Source organism: Chanodichthys erythropterus, chromosome 4, assembly GCF_024489055.1.
Source record: "Chanodichthys erythropterus isolate Z2021 chromosome 4, ASM2448905v1, whole genome shotgun sequence".
NCBI classification, from domain to species: Eukaryota; Metazoa; Chordata; class Actinopteri; order Cypriniformes; family Xenocyprididae; genus Chanodichthys; species Chanodichthys erythropterus.
In genome coordinates this window covers 13206778-13232863 of record NC_090224.1, presented here as the reverse complement: position 1 = coordinate 13232863, position 26086 = coordinate 13206778, and the positions used below count along the sequence as shown (strand labels likewise).

At 37.7% G+C, this 26086-nt stretch overlaps 1 protein-coding gene across 6 annotated transcripts in view; it reads left to right on the top strand.

Moving 5' to 3' along the window:
• The window catches only part of enah (ENAH actin regulator), a 97385-nt gene extending 72245 nt beyond the window's left edge, over nt 1-25140 (top strand). For 5 of the 6 annotated variants that reach the window (XM_067384150.1, XM_067384149.1, XM_067384153.1 and 2 more), the window contains 10 exons: nt 7920-8290; nt 13872-14606; nt 15902-16233; nt 17644-17780; nt 17969-18017; nt 18166-18217; nt 18595-18661; nt 21095-21179; nt 21893-21950; nt 22555-25140. In XM_067384150.1, coding sequence (XP_067240251.1) covers nt 7920-8290; nt 13872-14606; nt 15902-16233; nt 17644-17780; nt 17969-18017; nt 18166-18217; nt 18595-18661; nt 21095-21179; nt 21893-21950; nt 22555-22592 — 1924 coding nt within the window. In that variant the 3' untranslated portion in view covers nt 22593-25140. The remainder of the gene's footprint in view (nt 1-7919; nt 8291-13871; nt 14607-15901; nt 16234-17643; nt 17781-17968; nt 18018-18165; nt 18218-18594; nt 18662-21094; nt 21180-21892; nt 21951-22554) is intronic. The other variant, XM_067384155.1, reaches the window with a different exon arrangement.
• Nucleotides 25141-26086: the final 946 nt, after the last annotated feature.

Genomic DNA, 26086 nt, shown 5'->3' with positions numbered 1-26086 from the left:
ATAGTGGAAATGCTCCATATAAGGATATTTTCCTCTGTCTGTGAAAGATCTGCCAGAAAGTGAAGGGCTCATATTCTCTGAAAGAATGTCTTTGAGTTCGTGTAATGGAGTTGGCCTGCTGCCGCCCACCCGGCCGGCCGTGGCGTGCCGGCCCATAGCCATATTTAGCTATTGCAGTCAATGGAACTTGGTGCATGCTTACTGTCTGATGTCATCTCGTGATGCAAACCTGATACAATGCGGCTGAGAAGGAGAGCAGAAGAAAGGAATGAGAAGCAGGTTACTCACAGCCATTTATAAACGGCCATCAGGGCATCTGCATACTGTCAGATAATGAATTAGTAGTTCTGTCAGACAGTCCGGAGGACTCGGTTGGTGTGAATGAGATTTCTCAAAAGGCTGCTTAGGTCACTATAAAATAAGGATCACATACTAGCATGCTATAGGAATTTTAGTAACTTCCGAAGCACGTCAGTTGATTTTCTCTGAACAGTCACCTTGACAAAGACATTACTTGAGTTGTAGACAACTTTTTATGCACAACATGATTGACTTGTATAATAAGTGCTTTTTATAATAATAGCAAATATTTTTGTCCAGTGCAGTTCAGACCGCCTTAAAATGATGCACGAGTGTGAAGAAACTGAGTAACAAATATATTGACGCAATGACAGAAAAGTGCGGTTTGGTACTTAAAATGGAGAGGATTTGTCTTCTGTGGTTTCACATCTAAATTCTTTTAGTATGAGTCAGTGTCCACTTTTGTTTGTTTGTGCAAAAGAACCACTATGTTTGAGGCCTAGAATGTTTCTTCCTGGAGCAATGTTTTAGTTTCAGGATTATATTCTTTTTGTCTTTTAATTTTGTGGAGTGTTTTAGTACACACATGCTTTGAATTTGAGGCTTACGCATTTTTGTAAACCTCACAATGGAATGATGACAAAAAAAAATTCTCACACGACCTCAAAAATGGCGTATTTATACCCTTTTTGGTCTGAAGTGCATGCCATCCCTCGTACTCAGACATGCTACTTTTGTGTTCTTTTCATGCTGGGAAAAATAAATATTTAGCTGTGTCCCTCATCACCAGGCATCACGGATTACAGTTTCCAAGGGGATTATGTGTATAAAGATATAGATTGTAGGCTCCAGGCTGTTTTAACTCCATCTTCACTCCAACAGGACCGCAGTGACATGTGAGTCGACCCGTGTTCTGTGAGACAAAAATATACTGTATTAGTATTTGATTAAAAAGACATGAAGTGGCATAATGGGAGGATAAAAATAGTCAGCGGGACACTGATACAGGTTTGCTGCTCTGCTGGCTTTCAGCACATCTGTCAGGTGGAGACACAAAAGCCCATTTCCCCAACCGTATCCCGCTAGCAGGGCGAGAATGGAGCCACCACCTCATTAACAGACTGATGGCATCATTTAAAGCTGATTGTCATAATCATCGCCACTTCTTCACACTTCAGCACAATAATCCACCCAGATCGCTCGGCAGCCACGTCCGGATGTCTGTCATCTCTTTATGAATGACCCTTCAGCTACAGAAATCCCACATCCTGCTTTCTGAGCTCCTTCGAGATGTGCTGCACCGCCTTCTCTGCTCAAAGATGTTCTTCCTTCTGTGTAAGGGGGAATCAGAGAGCTGGGCCCAAATCTGTTGAAATTTTGGAGGAAGTCTTGCAAAAGACACCATATGGCTTAGCTTGGACACAGCCAACGTTAACCAAATTGCTGGGCCTTTCCAGGAGAGAGGGGAATTGCAATTGCCAAAAAGACTTCAATATGGTGCTCATTCTGCTCACTTTCTCACAATAGTCTGTCATTGTTTAATCAATGTTGGCGTCTTTTCTACATTTAATTATTTTTATTTATTTTTTTATTTTTTCTTAAAGATATAGCCCTTTTTTCTGTATTTTGGACTACTTTTGCATACTTATGATTTTTTTCTCTGACACTAATCTTCATACATGATTTTGGCATTTTCAAGTTATGATATACATAACTTCACATTACATCTTTGAGTTTTTAATGAGTCTTTTTTGACTTGTTTTAGTAAAATCTCTAAAAATCCTTCAAAGAAGCTGCATGTACTTGAAGCAATGCTGTGTATGATAATTAAACTTGCTTTCATATAGTGTATTTGAATAGAAGTTTATTTTGTGTTACTATACTGGCAGATTTTTTCACCTCATACTCAAAACAAGTGAAAACATCTGCCAGTGCAGTAAGACAAGATACGTTTGTATTAAATAAACATTTTCTGAAGATAAATGTAAAATTATCTTGTTTCAAAGATTTTTAGATATTTTTACTGAAAAATTAGACACAAAATACTCGTTATTGAATTTTGGATTTTTTTGCAGTGTAATTTGATGACTTCTTAAGCACCACTGTTATTATACTTATAAAAAATCTGTATATATTGCTTTTAAAATGTTTTTCTTTTTCTCTCTGTATCTTAATTTTTTTTACGTATTTTGTATTGTATTATCACCCTGTTTAAAATCCAATGAAGTCATACTGCCTTTAGAATCTGTTGTAGTAAGTTGTTGGAAGACATTCTGAATCAGGCTGTGAGCCGCCTACACTCCCTTAGCTACTGTTTCCTTGGTAACTGATGTCAGGAACGGAGACGCCAATAAATGGATCTTCTGCATGTTTCCCATCTTTTAAGCCCTTATTCCATGCTCAAGAAGGGGGTGTTTGAGAGGGAAAAAAAGTAAGCAAATTTTGCATTGCTTGTAGTTTTTCCTATATTCAAAATGCTCTGGATGGCAATAGAGTTGCTCTAAACTAGTACCCATTGCAAACTGGTATTGTTTTGGTCAGTTGCTTGCTATTTGATCATTTTTATTATTTTTACAGGGGCTTCTTGACTTGTTGACTGTAGGCAGGTTTAACTTCTCCTTGAAAGAATACTGAATAGCCCTTTGACAAATATGTCTGGGTCTGCTCCAAAAAAATGAGAACAAGCCCAGTCATGCTTCATTATGTCATTGTAGTGGAACTAAAAGCATTTACCTTTAAGTGACCACCAGTTCTGTTGAAAGGGATTATTATGTAAATGCTTAGGAATGTTGAAGAACCAGGGTGCTTGTTTCCCCTGACATGATCAGAAAGAGGCGGGACAAACAATACAATTAAATTCACATATGAAAATGAGGTCCAACTTGAGAAAAAAAAGGCCTACTAAAGTAAGACTTTAGTGTTGCTGAACCCCTCAACCCCATATTTTGGCCCCTTCCGGTCTCTCGCCTGAGATCCCGCTTCTAATTTTAAGTGTTTGTGCTGCTTGTTATTTTCAGAATGTTGTGATCTCCTATGCCAGGGAATGCATATGTATCCAATGTGACTAGGCACAAATAAAGCACTCAACCGAAATGGTGCGAACTGCACTTGCGAACAGGTCTGGGGTGTCGTTCTTATTTAAGAAACAAGGAGCGCAAACATGTGATCCAATAAATCCTTTTTCCTGTTGGTCAAACGCCAGTTTGGTTTAAAGTGATGTTTGTTCAGGGTTTATTTTCAGCAGCTTCCGAAAACAAGCCCTTGATATTATTATGATATTATTATGACCCCTCCATCCGTGTAGGATCGCTGGGATTGCACAGCACTTGCATCATGAACAGTTAACCTCACCTGACCCATATGTGTCATGAACCATCCTCGCTCTCATGTTTACCTAAAATTAAATATAGGCCTCTAATATCATATGTCCATTTACCCCATTTCTGTTAAGTGTTGGGTCAGTGCTCATTTCTATAGGGGGCTTGTTCTTATACCCTGTTCAGGGTTGAATTATGGTTGGCACCGGTCTGGCTGGCGTGAACTTTTGAGGTAGTATATTACCACAGACATGAGCGAGGCTTCCTCTGCTCTTTAATTACATCTCTGAGAGCATGGCTCAGGCTCAGCTGGGATTTTGGGGGAAGTGGGACACTCTCTCAGCAATCCACACCTTAACAGCATTTCATAATGGAGTGGCTTAGAATGCATCCTCTGGGAACCCAGGTACAAGAACAACTGAAACAAGGCAACTAAATTAAGCAGATATAGAGAACTCGGGCAGTAGACCAAGCATATGGAAGCTCCTTTTGGAAGATCTTCATAGCAGACCTTGTGGATTCACGGTTAGCTCTTTATAGTTTTATTCCCCTCGATTCAACCCAACTGCAATTGTATCTTTTTCAGATGTTGAAGAATTGACCATTTGCTTAGCCCTGACACTTGGTGTGTGCGGTTGTAAAGATAACCGACAGCCCGAAATAGCCGATCTGAGGGTTTGTTTACATGACAACGATGTACTAAAAACTGAAAAGGATTTCCTTTGCTTTTTTAGCATACAGACGACAACATAGTTAAAACGATCCCCTTTCACAAGGATCCATAAAAATGACTAAAAATGCTGTATTACACATGCCAGGCCAGTAGTTGGCGATGTCACTGAACACGTAATACGCATATGTTTTCACAGATTTGCTTTTTTGCAGTTTACACAGAGATGATAACGGTATCATTTTCAAACACTTGAACTTTTTTAAACCCGTATTTAGATGTTTGCATTTTCAAGCCCCCAAAACGCCTTTGTCGTTTTAAATAAAAAGGCCAAAACACAAAGTTTTCCGTTTTTGGTTGAAAACATTGTGTAAATGGCCCCAAATCATTGCACAGAGAATCCTTGTGGCTGTCTGCCATTTTGTCCGTCAAGCTTTAATTTTTTAAATGTATTAATTTATTTAATTTTTGGCAAATTCCTTTAACTATGGTAAAAAGGTGTTTTTATGGCACATGTAATTTGAATATCCAGAGTGGCTTAATGGTGTTTTGTTCGTTCCATTCCCGAAATCACCTGGTAATCTCGAAAAAATGCAAGAGTTGGATCAGATTTGTCTTCATGACTTCAGGCCTTCATTCATTTTAAATTTATGTGATTTCACGATGTTCACTACATTAAATAAAAATGTACAATTGTATGAATAAACTGAATAAAGTGTGTATGTTTGGGCAGTTTTTATTAACACTGGTCCCAATTTAGGCAGTTACTTTGTGTCGTCATTTTGTTTGACAGACATAGATATAGTACCCGCCCTTGAAAAGCGGTGGGCGTAGTTAAGAAACCGCTGTCGTAAGTCAGTTGAATACACATTGTTCTTAGAGTTAGATTGAAGTGAGACATTGCAAAGAATTTTTTCATGCTGCTTTTACTTGAAAAACCATCAAGTCAGAATTGAGGCTAGCGTTGATCAGTTAACTGAAGAGAAAAACCTAATTTGGAAAAGATTTCAGATGATAACAGTAGTGTAAGTGAACAGAACTACTACCGCTTCAACATATTATAGTACTGTTACTGTGAATTTTTTAGTTATGAGATTTGGTCTGAGATTTGAGGTTGATTTCAGTGACAGGACTGATGATACAGCAGGAGTGACTATATCGTAGCAGGTGTGACTGTGTCAGTTAAAGCCTTCGGCGTAAACATGCTCTTCTCAAGGGGTCTTTTAAAAGATTGGGGTGTGGTTTTCCCATCTTATTCTCTCCTTTGGAAACTTGTGGAGGCATGATGTCATTGCACCTGAGCTGATATTTGTCATTGCTGTGAATGTCTTGCTGAGAAGGTGTGTCTGGCAAGGTCCCAGGAAATGATATCATGTACGCCCATTCATGCAAAAATATGTGTGGGAGATTGTTTGACAGATGGACAGAGCAGGATCACCTGTCTTAATACAAACCCCAATGACGAGGGTCTGACGTGTCTGATTACTGATCACAAATCCAGTTTCCCATGACAGCTGAAATCTGGCAGAAAATAAGTTGAGTTTCAATGAGCTGCTGTCTGTTTTCACAAACACAAAGGAAGATCCTCAGTGGTTATGTAATTTAACAAAAGGTTAAAGTGGGTGTCTTAAAGGAATAATTTCCATTTTAAAATGAAAAATTACATTATTTACTCATGCTTCCTTGAGGAAAAAAACAAAAAAAAAAAACAGAAAGCTTTCCTTTTTGCCATTAGAAATGACCCTTTACTTGACAGTTTTTACTAATCATATAGATTACTTTAAAATTAAATAATTTTGAATAGGAACCCTCTTTTTTTGTACTATATTATCAACCTTGTGTGTGTGTGTGTGTGTGTGTGTGTGTGTGTGTGTGTGTGTGTGTGTGTGTATTTATTTTTTATTTTTTCATTTGTATTTATTTATTTTATTATTTCTTATTTTCATATACAATCTTTATTTTGTTCGTAGTGCTTTGGGCTTGAGAAATTATTACAATTGTTATCATTGTTATAGCATATGGGTTTAGAACAACATGATCATCTTTTTTGGTGAAGTAAAATATTCTGGAAAGACGCCATGTTAAGGACAACCTGGATGATGAACCTTAAATGATAACTTTGATGTTAAACTCCTAATAATACACCATGTCCTCTTTACATTGTTAGGCTCTTTGGGTTTGATTTGCTTTCATTCACGAGTGCTCTTCAGTTTGTTCTGCCCCTCATCTTCGAATTAGGTCCATCTGTCCAGTTTCAGAGCCAGAGCTGCAAACAGCCCATTTTTCTTCATTTACTGTCCCTGCTCTCCACAGTCTAGATGTATCTGGCTCTCTAATGTAATTACACACTGGAATTCTGGGCATGGGGATGTGCTGGATGCTGATTAAGCACAAGAGGACTGACAAGCAAATCTTTCATAAACCCTTACTTAGCAGAACATCTGCAGGCGAGCTGGTCTGGTGCTGAAGTTGGCACTTCTCACACCTCATGTGATCCATTTGAATGTGCTGCTCTCTAGTGTATGATGTTATGTACTGCGATTTTAGTACTCAGCTGTCTCCGTATCTGGAAGAAAGCAAGTCTTTTTTATTTATTTGTTCTATAAAAGTCTTTCATACTGAAAAAATGTCCCAAAGGCCCTTTAAGGCCATATTGTTAATGGCCCCAAACAGCTGTTTTCCAAATAGGTTCCTTCTATAAACTGACTGACATTGAAACAGATCAAAACAGTTTCTCAAGGTTAATTATCAATCATCTATATCTCATCAATCATCTAAATGTTATCTATAAAAATCAGTGGCATTATAATTATTCTTTCTTTAGCTCAAATCACAAAATATTTTTTGGCTAGTCCAGCTGCACTTGCATGTTATAGAGTAAACAAAGTACTTCTACTGCCACCATTTTGAGTATTATGATTTCTCCATTAATTTTGCATGAATGGCCCTTAAACTAAATTGAATTGTAATATCATATTAGTAATTAGTAATATTAATTAATGGTAGCAATATTGGTAATTAATAATATTAACAATAATTTAAATATATTTTAAATATATATTTTTTTATTTTATAAAAATAATATTATGAGATTCACCTACACTACCATTCAAAAGTTTTGGTAAGATTTTTAAGAAAGAAGTCTCTTATGCCTCCCAAGGCTGCATTTATTTGATCAAAAATACAGTAAAACAGTAAAAATATATATATATATATATATATATATATTACAACATATTATATAATATTATCACAATTTAAGATGGCTTTTTCCATTTTAATATATTATATTTATTTCTGTGAATTTATTTCTCTTCGGTTTCACATGATCCTTCAGATATCATCCTAATATGCTGATTTGCTGCTCAAGAAACATAGAAATCAATGTTAAACAGTTGTGCTGCTTAATGTTTGTAGAAACTATGATTTTAATGTTTTCAGGATTTTTTGATGGAAGTTTAATAGAACAGAATTTATTTAAAATAGAAATGTTTTTGTAACAGTGTTATAAGGCTTTACTTTCACTTTTGATCAATTTATTTGTACCTTTGAGTTTTGTACCGCTGAATAAAAGTGTTAATTTCTTTTTTCTAACCTGAAAAGTTGTACCCTTTGCTCTTATGTGTCCTCAGGCAGCTGCAGGAGCTCCAGCGTCAGAAGGAGCAAGAGCGGGAACGACTGGAGCGAGAACGGCTAGAGCGGGAAAGGCTGGAGCGAGAGATGCTGGAACGGGAGCGCACGGAGAGAGAACGTCAGGAACGAGAGCGTCAGGAGCGAGAGCGGCTGGAGAGGGAACGTGCCGAGCAGGAACGCCTGGACCGCCTGGAGCGTGAGCGTCAGGAGCAGGAGCAGCTGGAGCGAGAACGCCAGGAACGGGAGCGCGCCGAGCGGGAGCTGATGGAGAGAGAACGTGCGGAGAGAGAGAAGCAAGAGAGGGAGCACCAAGAGCAGCTGGACAGAGAGCAGATGGACTGGGAGAGAGGGAGACGCATCTCCAACGCCGGTGAGCATCTTTATCTTCTCCAATCTCTTTTTATAGACTGGTCTGACAGATGAGATGTAGACAGGATGGGCTGGGGTCAAAAGATGAACAAGGTTTTAACACAAACTAACAATACAAGTTGCTTTTCTTCTGTTGTAGACTATGCTGAGCATGCAAATGCCTGTGAAATGCTGTTAGTGTCCATTAGAAATAATTTATTACGGTGTTGCAGTTATTACGCCCTTGAAATTTCAATAAACAATTTTTTTATGTTATTCTGTAATGTTAACTATGTATTCGAACTGGGGATGCACCGATATTACAGTTCTGGGTGATAATTGTTTTCATACTATGGCTGATAACCGATAAAAAGCTGATAACAGGTTAAAAATCTGTACTACTTTGTCTAAAAATAATGCCACATTCACAAAAATTTAAATAAATGCTATTCTTGTCAATGTTAAATCATTGTTGTGATGTTTAATGTAAGCAGCACCACAGCAATATAATAAAAGGAATGAATAATAAATAAAATGAAATATGGATAATTATTCAATAGGAGATGTACTTAAGAAAAAAGTTTGTTTGAATAAAAAGGTAAGACTTCTATTATAGGAAAGCGGTGTTCAAGAAAAAGAGCTCCTAAAAGGTTAAATCTTATGTAATCTATCTATTTAAGATATACAAGTATGGCAAATATAATATAAAATCTAAAAATTGGCAAAAATGAGTCACTAAAACATATCCAATATCATCTGACAGCAATAAGTAACAAAAAAACAAATTGGCAGAAAAATCAGTGTGTCTCTATATACTGTGCATCTCTAATTCGAATGTTTCCTTTTGTTGTTCCTGGTGTAAAATTTATTTTTAGTATATGCTTGGCCTCTAGTTCGATGGAAGGAAAGGGACACCGCCTCCTTGCGTCTTATTATATCAATAGGCGATCTTCTCCTGACGTGTCCATCTGTCAGTATGTTGGAAGAGTCTGAATCCACAGCTTGAAAGATGATTAAACTCAGGGAGAGCGGCACAAACTAACCACATTTCTCTCACACTCTCCTGTGTACAGCCCACTAGGTTATTATGGGTAACCTGCCAGGACTCGAGAATGGGGGGTGTCGAGAATTTAGGTGACTGTAGAGAGGGGCTGCGGATCTTACAAGCATCAATACGAATGTTGCTGAAACCAGTTTAACTTTTGTAATTTGACATAGGTCTGATAGAAACAGGATATTGAGTTGAGAAAAAAAAAAAAAAAGTCTGACGTCTGGATCGTGAAATGTGTGCGTTATATAACAGAATGTATTCAAACTGAATTCAAGTTTGCTAAAACATTGGCTTAAAGGGATAGTTTACCCAAAATCTGCATGAATTCCTTTCTTCTGTTGAACAACAAAGTAGATATTTTGAAGAATGTCAGCAACCAAATAGTTGATGGACCCCATTGACTTCCATAGTATTTTTTCCTATACTATGGTAGTCAGTGGGTTCCATCAACTGTCTGGATACCCATATTCATCAAAATATCTTCTTTTGTGTTCATCAAGGATTTCATAAATGTTTGGAACAACTTGAGGGTGAGTAAATGATGACAGAAATGTTTATTTTTGGGTGAACTTACCCTTGTTTCACTATTTGGCTACTGGTTAACATTATCCAATAGCCTGTATAAATGAGATTAGTAGAAAAGGAAAGTTTTTAGATTTGACAGTTTGTTTTGTTTTACAATAACATGCACCAATGAATAGTTCACAATTAGACAAGGAACTTGCAATATGAAAGTAAATAAGATCAATTTTGGTTTACTGTTTACTTTAAAGGGCTTGTTATAAAGTTGGGCATATACAGCATACTTGAGTTCATCGCATTAGATGCATTCATTTCTCAGAATCATATGCTGTCCAAAAATACACATTTTTCTTCTCTATGGGGGAGGGGGTGTTTATTCCACAAACAGTGTATGAGAGGTCAGGCCTCAGGCTTTGATGGGCATAATTGTCATTCAAGTGTTAAACATTTGAGCAGTTTAGCATGGTGAATGTGTGATCTTTGCATCAAATAATCTGTATTATATGCCACTGATGCTATACTTTGCATATAACAAGATGCATTATTCCACAAAGGGATGTCAAAAGTACTTCAGTACCAAGTCAGAAACCTTTTAAATACAGTATAGCTTGCTCAGGGATGTATTAAACCTAAATTACTACTAACTCAACCGGTTCTGTCAGGCATTAACATACTGGCAGTCAGATTTGTGAAGGAGACAGTCTTTCCCCTTATATTAGATTAGAACAGCTATATTCACTTTACATACTCCCAAAAGCTCTCAAGAAAGGCAAGCATAACGTTTTCCTGATCGCAGATTCCGCACATAAATGTTTTCAGTGTCATTTTTTAAAATGCTTAGTCAAATCATTGTACAGCTAGTCTGCAGCTGATGTTTTTCCACTGCAGTACTGACTAGCAGGTGCTCTTAATGTTTTATTCTCACTGTTAAATTGACACTAAATTGAGATCTCTGTCTGTTATGAAGTTTTTCTGTAGCTGTAGTTGTATTTTTAGTGGATTCTTGTCTTGACTCTATGACTTCTGAGTTGTGTCTGGGAGAAGGATTATCAAATAAATACCCTGAGATTCTGCTGGATGTGTGCAACAAAATCTGTATCATTAGTCAAGGCACTAGTAAGTATAATTGAATACATGTACTTCTATTTAATGGAAGGTGTAAATGGATATTTATAGCCAAATGGTTCACTTTTTCACTTCAGCGCATAATATGCAATAGTTTGTAAATAAATAAACCCATTAGTATGAAAAACAGTGTATGTGAGGATCCATAGTCACAAGTTGATTTAATAAAGTTGGATTAGTCCTTCTAGAGCACAGCCGATCGGTCTTGCCATGTGACCGCCTGTGCTTTAGGAGTGGAAGAATTTCATTAAGTCACTCTGGTGAACATACTGCACTACATCACGGTTCATGTGGGCTTGTCAAAGCTAATAGTGTAGAAACGCAGAAGAGGCAAGTGAAATGGAAGAAAGTAAGGTACAAATAGGTTACATTATCATTTAAAATGAGGAAAAAAACAGAAATCAGCTGCACTCAAGTCATGAAGCAAGCTTGAACAATGGGAAAGTGTTAATAAGGAGATGACCTGAATGTAGGGCATGATAATTTGTGTTTGCCTGTGTGTTGACGTGTATTTTGAAGAGTGCTCAGGGGGCGTGGTGGGCTTCACGCAGCAGGAGGGCAGCTGTGTCTGCAGGCTGCTTATGAGAATCACTAGAGCAGAAAGATTTGGCCAACATATGGCAGGCAGTGACTCTTACAGTGCAGACTCTCTATAAACCAAAACATGAATTTACATGCATTTCCTATATAAACAACCATAAATACATTGCAAATTATATTGCCTTGCACTAGTAAATAGATAGACATGTATATTGTATAAAATCGAGTGATGCACTTTAAGCCTGGCTTTTAATAACATCTGTATAGTGATGTATTTATGTATACTACTGTTCAAAGTAGTACTGTTTGGGGTCAGTAAGATATATAAAAAATAATTTTTATGAAGATTTTTTTTTTTTTTTTAAAGAAAAAAATGAATGCTTTCATTTAGCAAGAATGCATTAAAGTGATCAAAAATGACCCTAAAAACATTTATAATGTTAAAAAACATTTATTTTTCAAATAAATGCTGGTCTTTATATTCATCAAAGAATCCTGAAAATAAATAAATAAATAAATGTATCACGGTTTCCACAAAAATATTAAGCAGCACAATGTTTTCAACATTGATGATAATAAGACATGTTTCTTAAGCACAGCATCAACATCATATAATGCTTTCTGAAGGATCATGTGACACTGTAATAATGCTGAAAATTCATCTTTGCCATAACAGGAATAATACATTTTAAAATATATTAAAATGGAGAGTTAATTTAAATTGTAATACTATTTCGCAAATAAGAGACTTCTTTTAAAAACCATTAAAATCTTACTGACCCAAAACTTTTGAATGGTAGTATATTGTCTTTTTTTTTCACATTATTTCAACTATTTTGTACATAGTTTTATGGGCTTGGCTTGTTGTTTGATTTTTTTTTTATAACAACAAAAAAGTTCTATTTTTGGCAAATGTAAAGGCTCTTTCACTCCAAAAGTGTTCAGGCTCACCTCAGGCTGAAGGAAATGCAAATTCACACCTGTACAATAGAGGGCGCAGCTCAAACAAACCTTTTAGCTTTGCTGTCATTCTGGATCGCAGGAGATGAAAGTTCAACATTCTTACCTCAACCATAATTTTTTTTTAAAATAAAAAAATAAATAAAACACAAATGTGATGTTTATCTAAAGCCATTTTTGCTTATTAGTATGGCTGAACTGGATCATCAAAGTTCAGCAGCGAAGACATTGGTTAATAAAGGGAGATTAAATGTAGGGCTGGGCGATATATCGCATGCGATTGTCACGCGTATTTCGTCAGTAAAGCCGGTTCCCTGATTACCGCTAAATCGCCATCACCTGCTTTCAAATGGAGCGGCATTTAATAGACAGAGCCGTAGATCACTGACAAGCTACGCAATATGGCGTTCATTATCGAAGGCGATTCATCTGCGATAATGAGCGCAATATTGTGTAGCTTGTCAGTGATCTACAGCTCTGTCTATTAAATGCCACTCCTTTTGAAAGCAGGTGATGGCGATTTAGCGGTAATCAGGGAACCGGCTTTACTGACGAAATACGCGTGATAATCACATGCGATATATCGCCCAGCCCTAATTAAATGCATAAAGTATATTTGTTTAATTTAATATATTTAATTATTGCAGGTTTGCATAACATTCTGAGATTGCATTTAACTGTTTTTGATTCATATTGTTTTTGCACAAGTGAGATGACTAAATGCTTAGATATTTTGCTGTAAATTCAAAAGGATTGCGTTACTTCAGTAGTTACTTGAAAAAAGTAATCCGATTACGTAACTCATGTTTCTTGTAATGCGTTACCCACAACACTGCTCACCAGTTATGCTGTTTCAGTGGAAATTTATGAGTATTGGGTTAAATTTGTTAGTTGATATCCCATTCAGATTTTAATTTGATATTAAGCCATATAAAGTGCAAAAAGAACAAACAAATTTTCATTAGCATAACTTCTATTTATTATCATTTTCTTGGCATGCAGAGAGTGGATAACTAGCATTTAGCAGGTGTGTGATGATGCTGAGACGCTAACCTCACGTGACATGCATCCAGCAGTACAGAAACCCTTCGGTCTCTTAAAAGTACTACATGCTAAACGGGATGTCTGTGTAACATTTTACCCACTTGTGGAATTGATCTATCTTTTCCAGTCCATGATGTTGTCTACAGCTAACCGATTGTACTAATTCTAGTGTGTTCCCTGTTCATAGACAGAAAAAAGAACATATGATGGACTTGTAGGTCTCTGCTGGTTTTCTTGCTTCATTTGCCCCCTTTCTCTCTTCTGTCTCCTTCCCCCCTTTCTCTCTTTGTCTTGTGTTTTTCCCTTTGCACGGTTGCTGCTACCTCCCTCCTGTCCTGTCCTGTCCTCCGGTTACGTGCAGCATTTGAAAGCACCCTCTACACTCCTCCACCTCCCGAATACAAGACCACCTCCTCCTCACCAGTCTCTCCTTCCACACCCAGCTACCCTCCACCGACGCCATCGCCCTCCACAGCCACTCCTCCGACCCCGCCCCTGCGTCACTCGGCCTCCCGATTCGCCACGTCGCTTGGCTCCGCCTTCCACCCGGTTCTGCCTCATTACGCCACTGTCCCTCGCAGACAACCTGCCCCGGCCACACCGCCGCCCCCTGCCCCAGCTCCTCCTCCTCCATTAGCTCCGGCCTCGAAATCTGTCATCTGGACGGCTAACAACTTTACTCCCTTACCGCCTTCTCCTCCGGTCATGATCAGCAGCCCCCCGGGAAAGGCAACGGGCCCTCGCCCGATGATCGCAATCCCAGCCCCTAGTCCACTCTCCCAGAAACCACCTTCCCCCATCTCGGCGCCCAACGGGCCACCCACCTCGCTTCACTTCCACACCTCGTCCCCCGTCTCGGGTCAGCCATTTTCTTCACCCCCCACGCCACCCCCTCCACCGCCCCTGTACTCTCCCTCACCCACCTTGCCCATCGCTCCCCTTGTGTCTTGTCCCTCACCCCAGCCTGCTGTTCTCCCTTCTCCTTCCACAGCCTTCCCTGCCTCTGCTGAGCACTCTGTAAACTCTGGGTTGGGAGACTCCTGCTCCTGTGCTCCAGAGCCGCCCACTCAGCCTGCTGACTTCCCCAGCCAGCCGGGTAAGGCCTCTTCTGTGTCGCTCAGCCTCCACTAACCCGCTAATTGGGGTTCGAGGAGGGGGCCTGCCATGTTGAGCTGGGTTGCTTTTGGCTGCTATTGGCTACTATCGATTGCTTGTTGGCTCAATATGAAAGTCCTCAGGAAATGTTTTGCTGTTTTGTCTTGTCTGTTGGGTTGTATTGGTTCCCGTGATCATCGGTTTGATGGATGCTCATTTGTGTGGCCTGTAATTGTGTGATATGGCATGGCATGAAAACACATCTCCACTCTCTCGTGAAACTTTGAAATGAATATCACAGATTGCAAAGCGAATGTCTTTGCTTTAGTTCTCATCATTTTGTTTTAATGCAGTTTATCACAACCATCTCATTCTGATTATTGGTTTATGGTAAAGAAGGTCTAGATGTTAGCATGTACAAGTGAACTGTCATTGCACAGTAATCTTTACATGGCTGCTTCACATCCTCTTTGGTTATTCACATTCACACGTTTATTCATGAAACATCCTCATTTTAAAAAGCAACGTTTAAATGAACTGCAAATTAATCCTTTTTTTCGTCTTTGACTAGGTTTATGTTACATACTGCATACAATAAGTGGAGCTTTTCATGTGAGGTCAGGTCATCCGCAAAGAAGAAATAAGATCAACTCTTCCTCTGAATTATTTATAGAAGAGGTTTTAGACTTTACACTTCATATGCATGATGCAGTTTGACATTGAGCTAAATTCTACAGACTAATATGATTAACTTCACTGTGTTTGGCAAGGGTGCATGAAAATAGTCAGACTGGCACCTTCCTAAATTGTGAAGTTTTGTACTCTTTATACATAGTTATACAACATCAGCTTTAAGGTACTTTTTAAGGATTAGATGGGATGAAACCATTACCCCAATTACTCTGCATTTTTCTTCATTTTGTTAAATTTATGTACAGATTTGTTTTATGTTCCCATGAATCATCAGTATCGTCCTTGTGTATAATGTTATAATGATCATCAGCTATGGATCAGTGTTCAATCATGTATTAATGTCATCTTTCTGTGTTTACTATTATGAATGAGCTTTGGATGTGAATTATTACTCTTATTACGGCAGTGTATATTAATATTATATTATATATTATATTATGACATCCATTTAGCTCATTTCACAATCATTTCACATCTATTTCACAATGCAAAAACAAGAAGTTAAAACAGTCCTAAATTTAGAACAAATCAAAGTTTAACTGATCAGCACAGAAAGTTACAAAGAAAAGTCCTAATTATGTTCTTATTTATTTGTCTCTACAGATTCAGTACAGGGGATGCCAACCCCTCCACCCCCACCACCCCTCCCTCCCGGCTCTACTGTGACTCCCACCACTGCTGGACCTCCGCCACCCCCTGGTCCCCCTCCTCCCCCACCACCTCTGCCCCCCACACTTACCCCAACAGGGCCTCCCCCTCCCCCTGGACCACCACCTCCACCCTCAGGTCAGGCTCCGCCACCAGCACCACCTCCACCCCCTGCCCCACCTTTGCCCTCGGGTCTGTTCACCCCCTCACCCACCACAGAGGAGAACAAGGGCCTCTCTGGGCTTGCAGCCGCCCTTGCTGGAGCCAAGCTAAAGAAAGTGCCAAGGGTAAGGGTTTGGGGCCTGTAAAACTCTCACTTGGATTGAATTAAACTTTAAATGTCTTAACGCTGCACCCTGATGTACACATGCTGAAGTTCTTTTTCCTTCTATGCTTAGGGGTAAAAAAAAAAAAAGTTTGAAATATCTTTGCATCAGTGTACTGTTAGAATACGCTACAGGGAGTGGTGTTTAGATGAATATGTAAATATGTGTTGCATGCTTTCCTATCAATAACTAAAACAAAAAAACACAAATTGACAGCAGTGAGAAAACAGCAGTTAAAAAGCATATGAACTTAGACCTTATATACAGCAGCGCCATTACAGGTATGAAAGTGACTTGCTGTGTTTTCAATGGCATCCGCTGTAAAAAGCTGTATAAATCTCATAGATCACTTATAATTTTCCACACCTCATGTTGTCTGGATTTTTAATCTAGTGAAGTTTCTTGGAAAGATTTTTGCAGTGTTTCCTCAGCAGAACAATCCATAAACACATTCAATAACAGTACAACCTACTGAAGAGATGTGTTTCCCTCACAGCCCCTTTTCATTCCAGTTAAAAATCAAAGATAGCATTGATGTGAATAAGGTCTATTGTGGTGTGGATATGTTTGCACAAGCTCTGCATTTCGGTTCTCCAGTCAAGTCATATCACTTTTATTTATATAGCACTTTATACAATAGATTGCTTTAAAGCAAGCAGCCTTACAGTATTAAACATGAAAAAACAGTGTCGGTGTCATGGGGCGTTCACACCAGACGCGACTTGTGCAATTCTCACGTAGTTTGACGCTTGACCATTTTGAGTTTACTCGCTTCATTCGCGCATGAAATTCACTTCACAACAGACACAAATTCATGTAATGAGAGGGGCTTCTGCCAGGTGGCAGAAATCGTAATCACGTCACTACTAGAGCAAGCTCCTGATTGGTTAACGTTGCGCAAATATTCGCCAAAGTTCAGATTTTTCAACTCGCGTGAATCACGTTACGTGTGCCAAACGCTCAATTCACGCCGCAGGATGTCTATTCGCGTCTTTGCATTGACTTAACATGTAAATCACTCGCGCTTAATGCTTCATTCGCATCTGGTGTGAATGCACCATCAGTCTTTACTTGCAGCTGACCTCGGCAGACTAAACAGAAGAAATGAACCGGAAAAGATTTTCACGTCAAAGAAGGTGGAGCCTCATAACACACCTACATAATGTGTTATCACCAGTGGTAGTTCAAAGGTGTTTATTTTGGCAAACTGTTTCAAACTCCCTGATTTTGTTCAAAATTACATCACACCAGTTTGTTCTTTGGTTCGCTTGAAGTAAATCAGGACCTTAAAACAGATAACGTCTTGAAGTTTTTCGTGAACATCATCAAAAATGCTAAAAATGTTCAATACCAAATCCTCTGTTACTGTAGAGTGATGAGCCCCTAGCTCCAGCCGCAGGAACCGCGGCGAGTTCTGGTGGTGCCAAGCCTGAGGCATCCCGTGGGAATGGTCCTTTACCTGGAGGAGGAGGTCTAATGGAGGAGATGAGCGCCCTGCTGGCCAGGAGGTGAACTACATTTTATCTTTAATGCCAGGATGATTGCAGTGATAGAAGCAGGGACTAGTTTTCAAACAATGATTAGTCTTGGAATTTAGTTAAAAAATTTTGTTTTTCTGAGGTTAATTATCAGGAATGTTGTATCATATCCAGAAATGTAATGAAGTGTAAGAATATGTACCGTTGATTTGATACAGGAGAAGAATTGCTGAGAAGGGATCATCACCAGAGCCCGAGCAGAAAGCTGTGAGTTAATATAGTGCCTCATTCAGCTGTATACAGTCTCTGACTAAACCTGTACATTATAGGCTACTCCTAATTTTCATTGATTTGATCAAACAGTTTGTGATGGATTTTCAAAAAAGATATATATATTTTTTTATTTCTCCTTTAGGATGACATTGAGGCTACCATAACTCCAAAAGTGTCAGCCTGTAGCACACCAGGTAAGCAGGGGAAAAGCAATGCTAAAAATAAATGATAAAACTAAATAATAATGCTCTTTATGAATCATTAGGTTAACAAATTTAATGGGGTAATAAACTAAAAGGGAGGTGATGTTTCGTCAAAGTCTGTGGTATTTTGGTGCAGATTCATTTGACACATTAGTTACATGGCTTTAGCATAATTTTGCATATTTTCGAGCCTGTGCAGTTCATGATCATTTTTAAAATACATTAAAGGATTTTTTTATTTACGTAAAAACAGCTTTTTTTTTAACTGGGTCTTGAAGCAAAAACTGTTTGAGAAAGATGGCTATTTGATAAAAAATAATAATACCAATATCATAAAATCTAACATTGTATTGCATTTTGTTTGACAGATATGCCCAGAAAGCCTTGGGAGAGGACAAACACCATGAATGGTAGCAAATCACCAGTCATTGGAAGGTAATAATTTGCATGTTATACCTCCACCAATTCATAGTTCCTTTTGAAGAAAAATGTCCTGCTTTTGGGATCTGACTCTTCGGCAGGTCCCACTTTCTCAAAGCTACTTTGAATTATTGTTGCTTCGACTGCTTTGCATCACGTGCTTGTGGCCGGGGGGCCCCTCACAATCGCATGTCAGAATGTAGGCAGTCGGGTCCCTTGCTTGAAATCACTAAAACACAGTGCTGTTGCTTCTCATCAGGTCTGTGTGTACCAGAGCTGTTTAGCATTTTTTGAAGGGTTTGCTTATTCTTTTTGCTTAGTATATGCCATCCATTCAGGCATTTGCACATACAATTATACAGATGATTTAAGCACTTTACAATAGGGCTACAGTGAAATAGAAATATTTCTCCTTCCACCTGAGTTGGACCTAGTGCATTCAGAAGATTATTATGAAAATAAATAGTTCAGATCCACACTATTGACCTCTGACCTGGTTAGTCTCTTTACTCTCACAGACGGGACACACCATGGAGAAATCAGATGGGTACTGACAAGTACTATGATTCCTTAAACAGGTATAAGAGGCTAGTTTGAGAACTCTTTCTAGACTTTGTTTGCTGAGAGTGCTCTTTAAATAGGGTGAGGGTTGGTGCAGTGATTGTCTACAATTATTCTCATTTTTTTCCATACGCAAGGATTCTGCTGTTGCCAACAATATAATCACCATGAAATGGCATAAATAAAATTCTTTGTGCTTCCCAAAATTGCTGCTGCTTTAATAACAAAGATGCATATTTAATATTAGGTGTTTCAACTTCAACTTTGAGCACTTTTGATCCTGTGAAATTTTTGGGGGTGAAAAAGGAAATGGCGGCACATGTGAGAGTGGTAATTAATGTTTTTTGTTTGTTTTTTGTTTTTTTAAGAAATTAATACTTTTATTCAGCAATTAAACTCATCGCATTGATCAAAAGTGACATGAAATACTTGCTTTTAATAAACGCTTTTTTTACTTTCTGTACATGAAAGAATTCTGAAAAAAAATGTAACTTGGTTTCCACAAAAATATTAAAGTAGCACACCTGTTTTCAATTGTAATAATACTAATACTAATAATAAATGTTTCTTGAATACCAAATCAGCATATTAGAATGATTTCTGAAGAATCATGTGACACTGAAGACTGAAGTAATGGATTGAATGATTTAAAATGTAAAAATGCACTAAAACTTTTACAATAGTAAATACTAAATTTTTTCAGTGTTTACTGTATTTTTCATCAAATAAATGCAGCCTCGGTGAGAATTCTTTCAAACCGTCTCCAACATTTGTAACGTTTATAATAATTTCAAGTATGCGACAAGAGCAAAACAATAAAATCTAAACATAATGTATAGTAACAAATTAAATTGAGTTAAGCTACGACTATAATATACATCTTCATGTAAAAAAAAAAGACAAGAGAAAAATCTGTTAATTTTAATAATTACCCCCTGTTAAAATAAAGTGTGCATAGTTAAAGAGAAACACCCATTTGAATCTTTCTTTACATTGAGAAAGGGAAGGATTAACCATAGTATCTTTATTAGAGCGACCTGATAAATTGTGCAGTACTAGGTGTCGTCAAAGGTCATATCAGAAAGCTGGAGCATTTGTCCACTCTTGCCAATATTTCCACCTGGTTCCAAAGATAACATGCTCCCTCCTCCCCCCACAAATGTGCATTTAATTTGGTTTATTCTGCCAAGAAAGGAAAATATCCTCTCACATACAAAATGCAGACAGCTTTGTTACAAAGACTTCAGGCAGTACACTCTTGTATCTCATAAACTTTTGCTCTATAATTTGTTTCTTTCTTTAAGCTGTCACAATGTTCTTATCCGCTTGACTTCTACTTCCTTTCTACACAAGACAACCCACTGTTCAGCATTCATTTCTTTTCATGAATTCATTTCCCTGATTTCCCATGTTCCACCCTATGGTGATTATTGTGTTGGCAATAGTATCCTGTCTGATTCAGCTACAGACAAGCATGAGAGTGATATGGCAGCTGCATTGTGTGTTTTGAAGTGAGGATCGTGTCTCAAGCTTTTGGTTTGCTGTGCCGTTTTCTAGTTGGGGTTGACTTTGCAAATGTGGGTTTTGATGAATTTGCAGCTCCTTTCAAGTCTCATTTTCATGTCACCCAGTTATGCATATGTATCTTTCCCTTTCAGTACAACAGTACCTGAAATCTGAAATATCTTGCATTTTCCTCACGTCTTGAGTTTATTCTATGTTAATGCTGTGTACATTCTTTGAATCACCAATACAATTGGTGCTGTGACAGTGTAAATTTACACAGCATATGAAATGCTTGTCACTAAACTTCCTTGCATCTTGACTGCACAGTGCGACTTCTGTGACTAAAATAGCTTTGCTTCACACCATATCTTTTCTCTTTAGACCAAGGTCTACACCAACTCCTACCGGATCCATAAGTGCCAATGGGGTGCCAACAGAAGCTCTTGACTACGACAGATTGAAACAGGTACTTCTCAGAACCAACAAGTAACTGACTTGAACTGAAACTCATTTAACCTTTTAGCCCTTCGGGTTTGATAGAGGGGGCTGTTCACTTCCTCTATACGTTGGCAAAGTGTTACCAAAGCTAGTGGTACAATTTCTCATTACAGCACTTCCTAAAAAAACCAAGGGAGAAATACTGGTTCACAGTTACACTTATGTGGGTGTGGACAATTATAGTCCTCTCTACAAAGGCAATACCTCCCTTCTCTATGAATGAGCATGTTAGATATGAAAGACATATGTAGGAGTCTCACTTATCTGAGGGCGCAGTTACTAAAGTTGCCCAGCTCTCTGTGCCTCAGCTTTCTCCCCCAAGTGCTCATAGTGTGTTTTTGTTGTTGAAGAGTTACTAATAGCAGCTGTAATTAAATTGACTTGAGTGTTGATATGACATACACCTACTCATCTGGAGCTCTTGTCATTTAATACTTTTATAGCTGCATTTGATGTAACAGCTTATATAAGAATTCATTGCATACGGTCATGTCAGTATTTTTACTTGGCACAATGTCCTTATGGCAGCTAATTTCTCTTGCATTCTACTGTATATATTCTAGTCTTAAATGCAATCTTATTGACATGAAAAGAGTTCAGTGGCATGCATTTTTTGACTCCTTTTGATTTATATATAACAGTGTTCTAATCAAATTCTTATTGTATTGCTTTGCTTTTTAGGACATTCTAGAAGAGATGAGGAAGGAACTATCAAAGCTGAAAGAAGAACTTATTGATGGTAACGCTTTGTTGTGTTGTATTGCCACAATATATGATGCACATTGAGCTTTTTAATACTTCAGAAACATAAAAATACTTGAGACTAAGTCAAAAGTTTGAATTTTGTTTTTTTGATCTTAAAACATTTCTAAATGCTAAATATTTTAAAAAAAATCTAAATTCATGTATTAATTTATTATTCCTTATTTATTTTTTTAAAAATACAAATAAAACTGTCTTGAAAGAATTTTAATTAGAAATAATCTGTAATCTAGGCAGATAACAAATAGTAATTTATTTGAGCATTTATTGATTTAATATTTGTGAATGTAATTATAAGTAAATTCAGAAATAAATACATTTTATAAAAACATTTAATTCACTTAAAATATGGTGAATTTGCTCGGCCGCCATGACAGTCGCTTCAAGCAGAGTAATACAAAGGTGAAAAGGTAGGAGTGCAGTTTCACTAGAATATTGCACGGCTCTCAGCCAATCAGATTCGAGAACCAGAAAGAACTAGTAATAACGTATGGGTAGGTGTCTAAAACTTTGACTGTAAGATTTTTAATGTAAAATGCAACTGAGTGTTTTTAATTATTTTGTCGTCTTTGTGTTTTCAGCAATCAGGGAGGAGTTGGGCAAGTCAAACTCTGCATAGGAGGATGAGATGCACCTGTATTTTTTAATCACAATCTGTCACTTCAGAGGTCAGCTTCAGTTATCTCAAAAGCAATGAAAATGGAAAATTACAGTTTTAACCAGTGGTGATCACAATAACCATGTTGATTCGGTGGATCTGTCAAGTATGATGCCGGGAAAGACAAACTTTGAGCGTGGGGGCACAGGAGGCGTATCAGCGAGAGGATAACCAGACACCTCAAAGCGACGCCATACACCAAAAGCCCCATTTTGAGGGGAGTCAGGAAACAGTCTTAAGGAAGTGACTGTCAGTATGCAATGGATGACTTTTACTATGGAAAGAAAATGACGAAAATAGACAAACTATTACTGAATTACATACTGTATTAACCATTGAAGAGTGAAATTGTAAATCAAGCAGATGACATTCATTCTACGGCACATTGTTTAGCAAAGGGCAGGCTTTGTTTATGAATTTAAAAGGTGGTAATGGTGGTGGTGAAGGAACGTTAACTCAGTTGGCCTTGTATAGAGCAAAACCTTGAATCTGGCCAACCAAACGAGTATGGTCTATTGCTGCAGGACTCTAAAGCTTGTCTTCCTACTATTTTAACCAGAATATGTACATTAAAATGATGACAAAATAAACATTATACCTGCAAGTCATTCAGTCAACCTGTTCTAATGTACGCCATGACCACATCAGGTAGCTTACTCGCTCTTTTGGTCGGTTTCCATTATTATTCAGACTTCTCTTTTCAAAAGTGAATGCTCCACAGGCTGTCTCAAATGATCCACTGTTACCTGTATACCTTCTTCGTCTTGTGTGTTCGCTAAGTGTTCGGGAAGATCACGAAGGACAATGCCTTTCTACTGTACATCATTGTAGCTCTCTACCAAAATCCTCTCAGCCAATCGAAGTTAAGGTTGACGTCAACGTCGGCTCAGACCGTATCTGTAGATAGTGCTAACCAGAAATACTATGAACTTTTTATTCACCGTAGGCTCTTTTCGTATTTCTTTCGATTTCAGTGCATGTCTTCTTATGAACGGTAAGGGAAAAAATGGTTGCCACGAAAAATAATTTTGTTTTCAGTTCATAAGCAATAAGTGTAGCATTGTTACGCATTTTTCTGTCCCATTGTTAGTTCTTTGTTTTTTTTTTTGGATCATCCACTCTGCCCTCAAATTGTGGATGAATGTTCTCCATACGCATTCTCAAAGTGCAGTTCACAACAGACACCTCTTTATAGCCATAATAAATTTGCAGGGGTATGACATTTTACTCATTTTCCTTTTTATTTTGGGATTCAAGGATGTGAAAGATCATGTATGGCAAATTATTCATTTTGCATGGGGTATTAACCAACTAAAGTCTGGAGTGTTTAATGAGGGTCAAGCAACACATCACAGCTTTTTGAATGAGATTTTATTTTTTTCTTCGTCCAATCATTTATTGTTTAACCTCTTTCTGCACACCGGAAGGCACTCGACTCTTCTTCTTTTTTTTTTCTTTCAGAGGGGCTTTATCTTCCAACACACTTTTGTTAGGGAACTTTTATTGGGAAATGTGCTTTTTAAGACCGAAATCTTTGTACAAACATGAAGTGTGATTATAGGCTGTGCACAATTTGAGGAGAATAACTGAGAACATTTGTGACATTCTCTCAGATCAGATTTTTCCTCAGTTATCCATTTCCCCCATGCCATGCTCACTTGTCAATCCTTTGTAGTTTATTTTTTTTCCCACTTGAGTAGCTCAAACCCATCACTCGAAGATAATCTCTCAAGGAATCAGAACGTTTGTATAGAGTGTTTACAGCATTGATTGCACTTTAAAAACCCGTAGAAATTCAAATGAAGATGGCCGTCACTTTTTGATCGGCAATATCACCAAAGCTAAACGGTAATCTCTAGAACGTCACACTCTCCTGATCCACCTTTGTTTTGACAACAGATAACTATTGTTGATTGGTCTTTAGGTTAAGAAGTGAGGTCATATTAGGTTAAGCAAAATGTTTTGATCAGGGTTGATTCATTCCTGGATAAACCTGTTTGTGATCTTCATGGTTTGTGCCTTGTTCGGAAGTTGCATTTGATATGTCAAAAATGTAAAAGCGTATATATAGAGAGTATTAATTTAGGGCCTGCCATAACTTTATTCATTTGTTTTGCATTTTGCTTCAGTGAGTTACGAAGGACGCTTTTACGATCTTGGTTTAAAATCAAACATGCATTCACATTCTTCTCTCAGTGTCATTTTTTCTGTTGCATTACAGTGTGGATTGTGTTATGGTTAAGACCGTGTATGATGGTGGGATCTGAGAAATGATCCTCATCATGTTGGAAATCAGTTGAACAATTTTAGCAAAACATTGGTGTTGTCAGCACATTGAGACTCGATTATGAGCAGACTTTGCTGGTCAGATTCAACTGAATGTCCTTGTAATGCAGTTTTCAGTTTCCTTATCTTTCTTTTTTATCGTTCATGTTGTATCATACTGTTTTCATGTTAATTAGAAGTTTCTTACATGCTAACATTGTTTTGTTTGAGCAAATTAAATAAAAATTGCAATACATTGCTGTTTCCATTTATTTCTGAATTGAAAAGCAGAAATTGATAACTTGTCAATTCACATATGATAGCCACAGTTTTACTGTATTTTTCTTTCAAAGCAGCAAACACATCCTGAAGGGTTGTAAACTTGACAACTTATAACACTTGACAACTTGACAACAATATCTACTGAAATCTTATCTTAGTAAGATTGGAAAGCCTATTTGACTGACTTACTCATTTGCACCTTGTTTAGAATGACATAACTTTTACACCCCATCGAAATCAAATGCTGCTTTTCGGTTTGCTTCTGCACTGTTCAGCTGTGGCAGACAGGAAGGAGGCAGGACTAAACTAGCACTGCAACTAAAGATGAGAGTTACACAAATCGCTGCTGAACGCTGTACTCTCTTTAAACCCAGCTAAAGTGCAATCTTACTGGGCCAGAAAGCAGCTACTAGCAGTTCAAGCACCAAGATGCTCAATTTTTGTGACCGCTCCAGGCATGTACAGGCATTGCTACAGTTCTCCTGAGGTCATATGCAGCAATGCAACTTTGCAAAAACGGAAGCTGAGTGAGACTATATATGTTGTGCACCTACTCATCAGCATAACCTAAGAAAATCTGGTTTGTGATGAACACGTTTCATTGGTGAATGAGACTGCAAACGGTTATTCAGATTCTTTTTGTAAATTAAGCACTTTATTGTTGGAAACAAAATATTGGAATAATTTTATGTAGTCATTATAGAAATTACATTGGGTATAAGATTTCTATTAATAATAACAATCTAATTAATTTAATTATGTAATATATAATCTGTACAAATGTAAATTATATCACAGAAATCTATTTTAAACTTAACTGTTAGTTGCCCACAAAGTATTTTGTAAATTCACAAGATTAAAAATGTAGGCTAAATGTTCAGTAGGCCTATATATAAAATATTGTTATA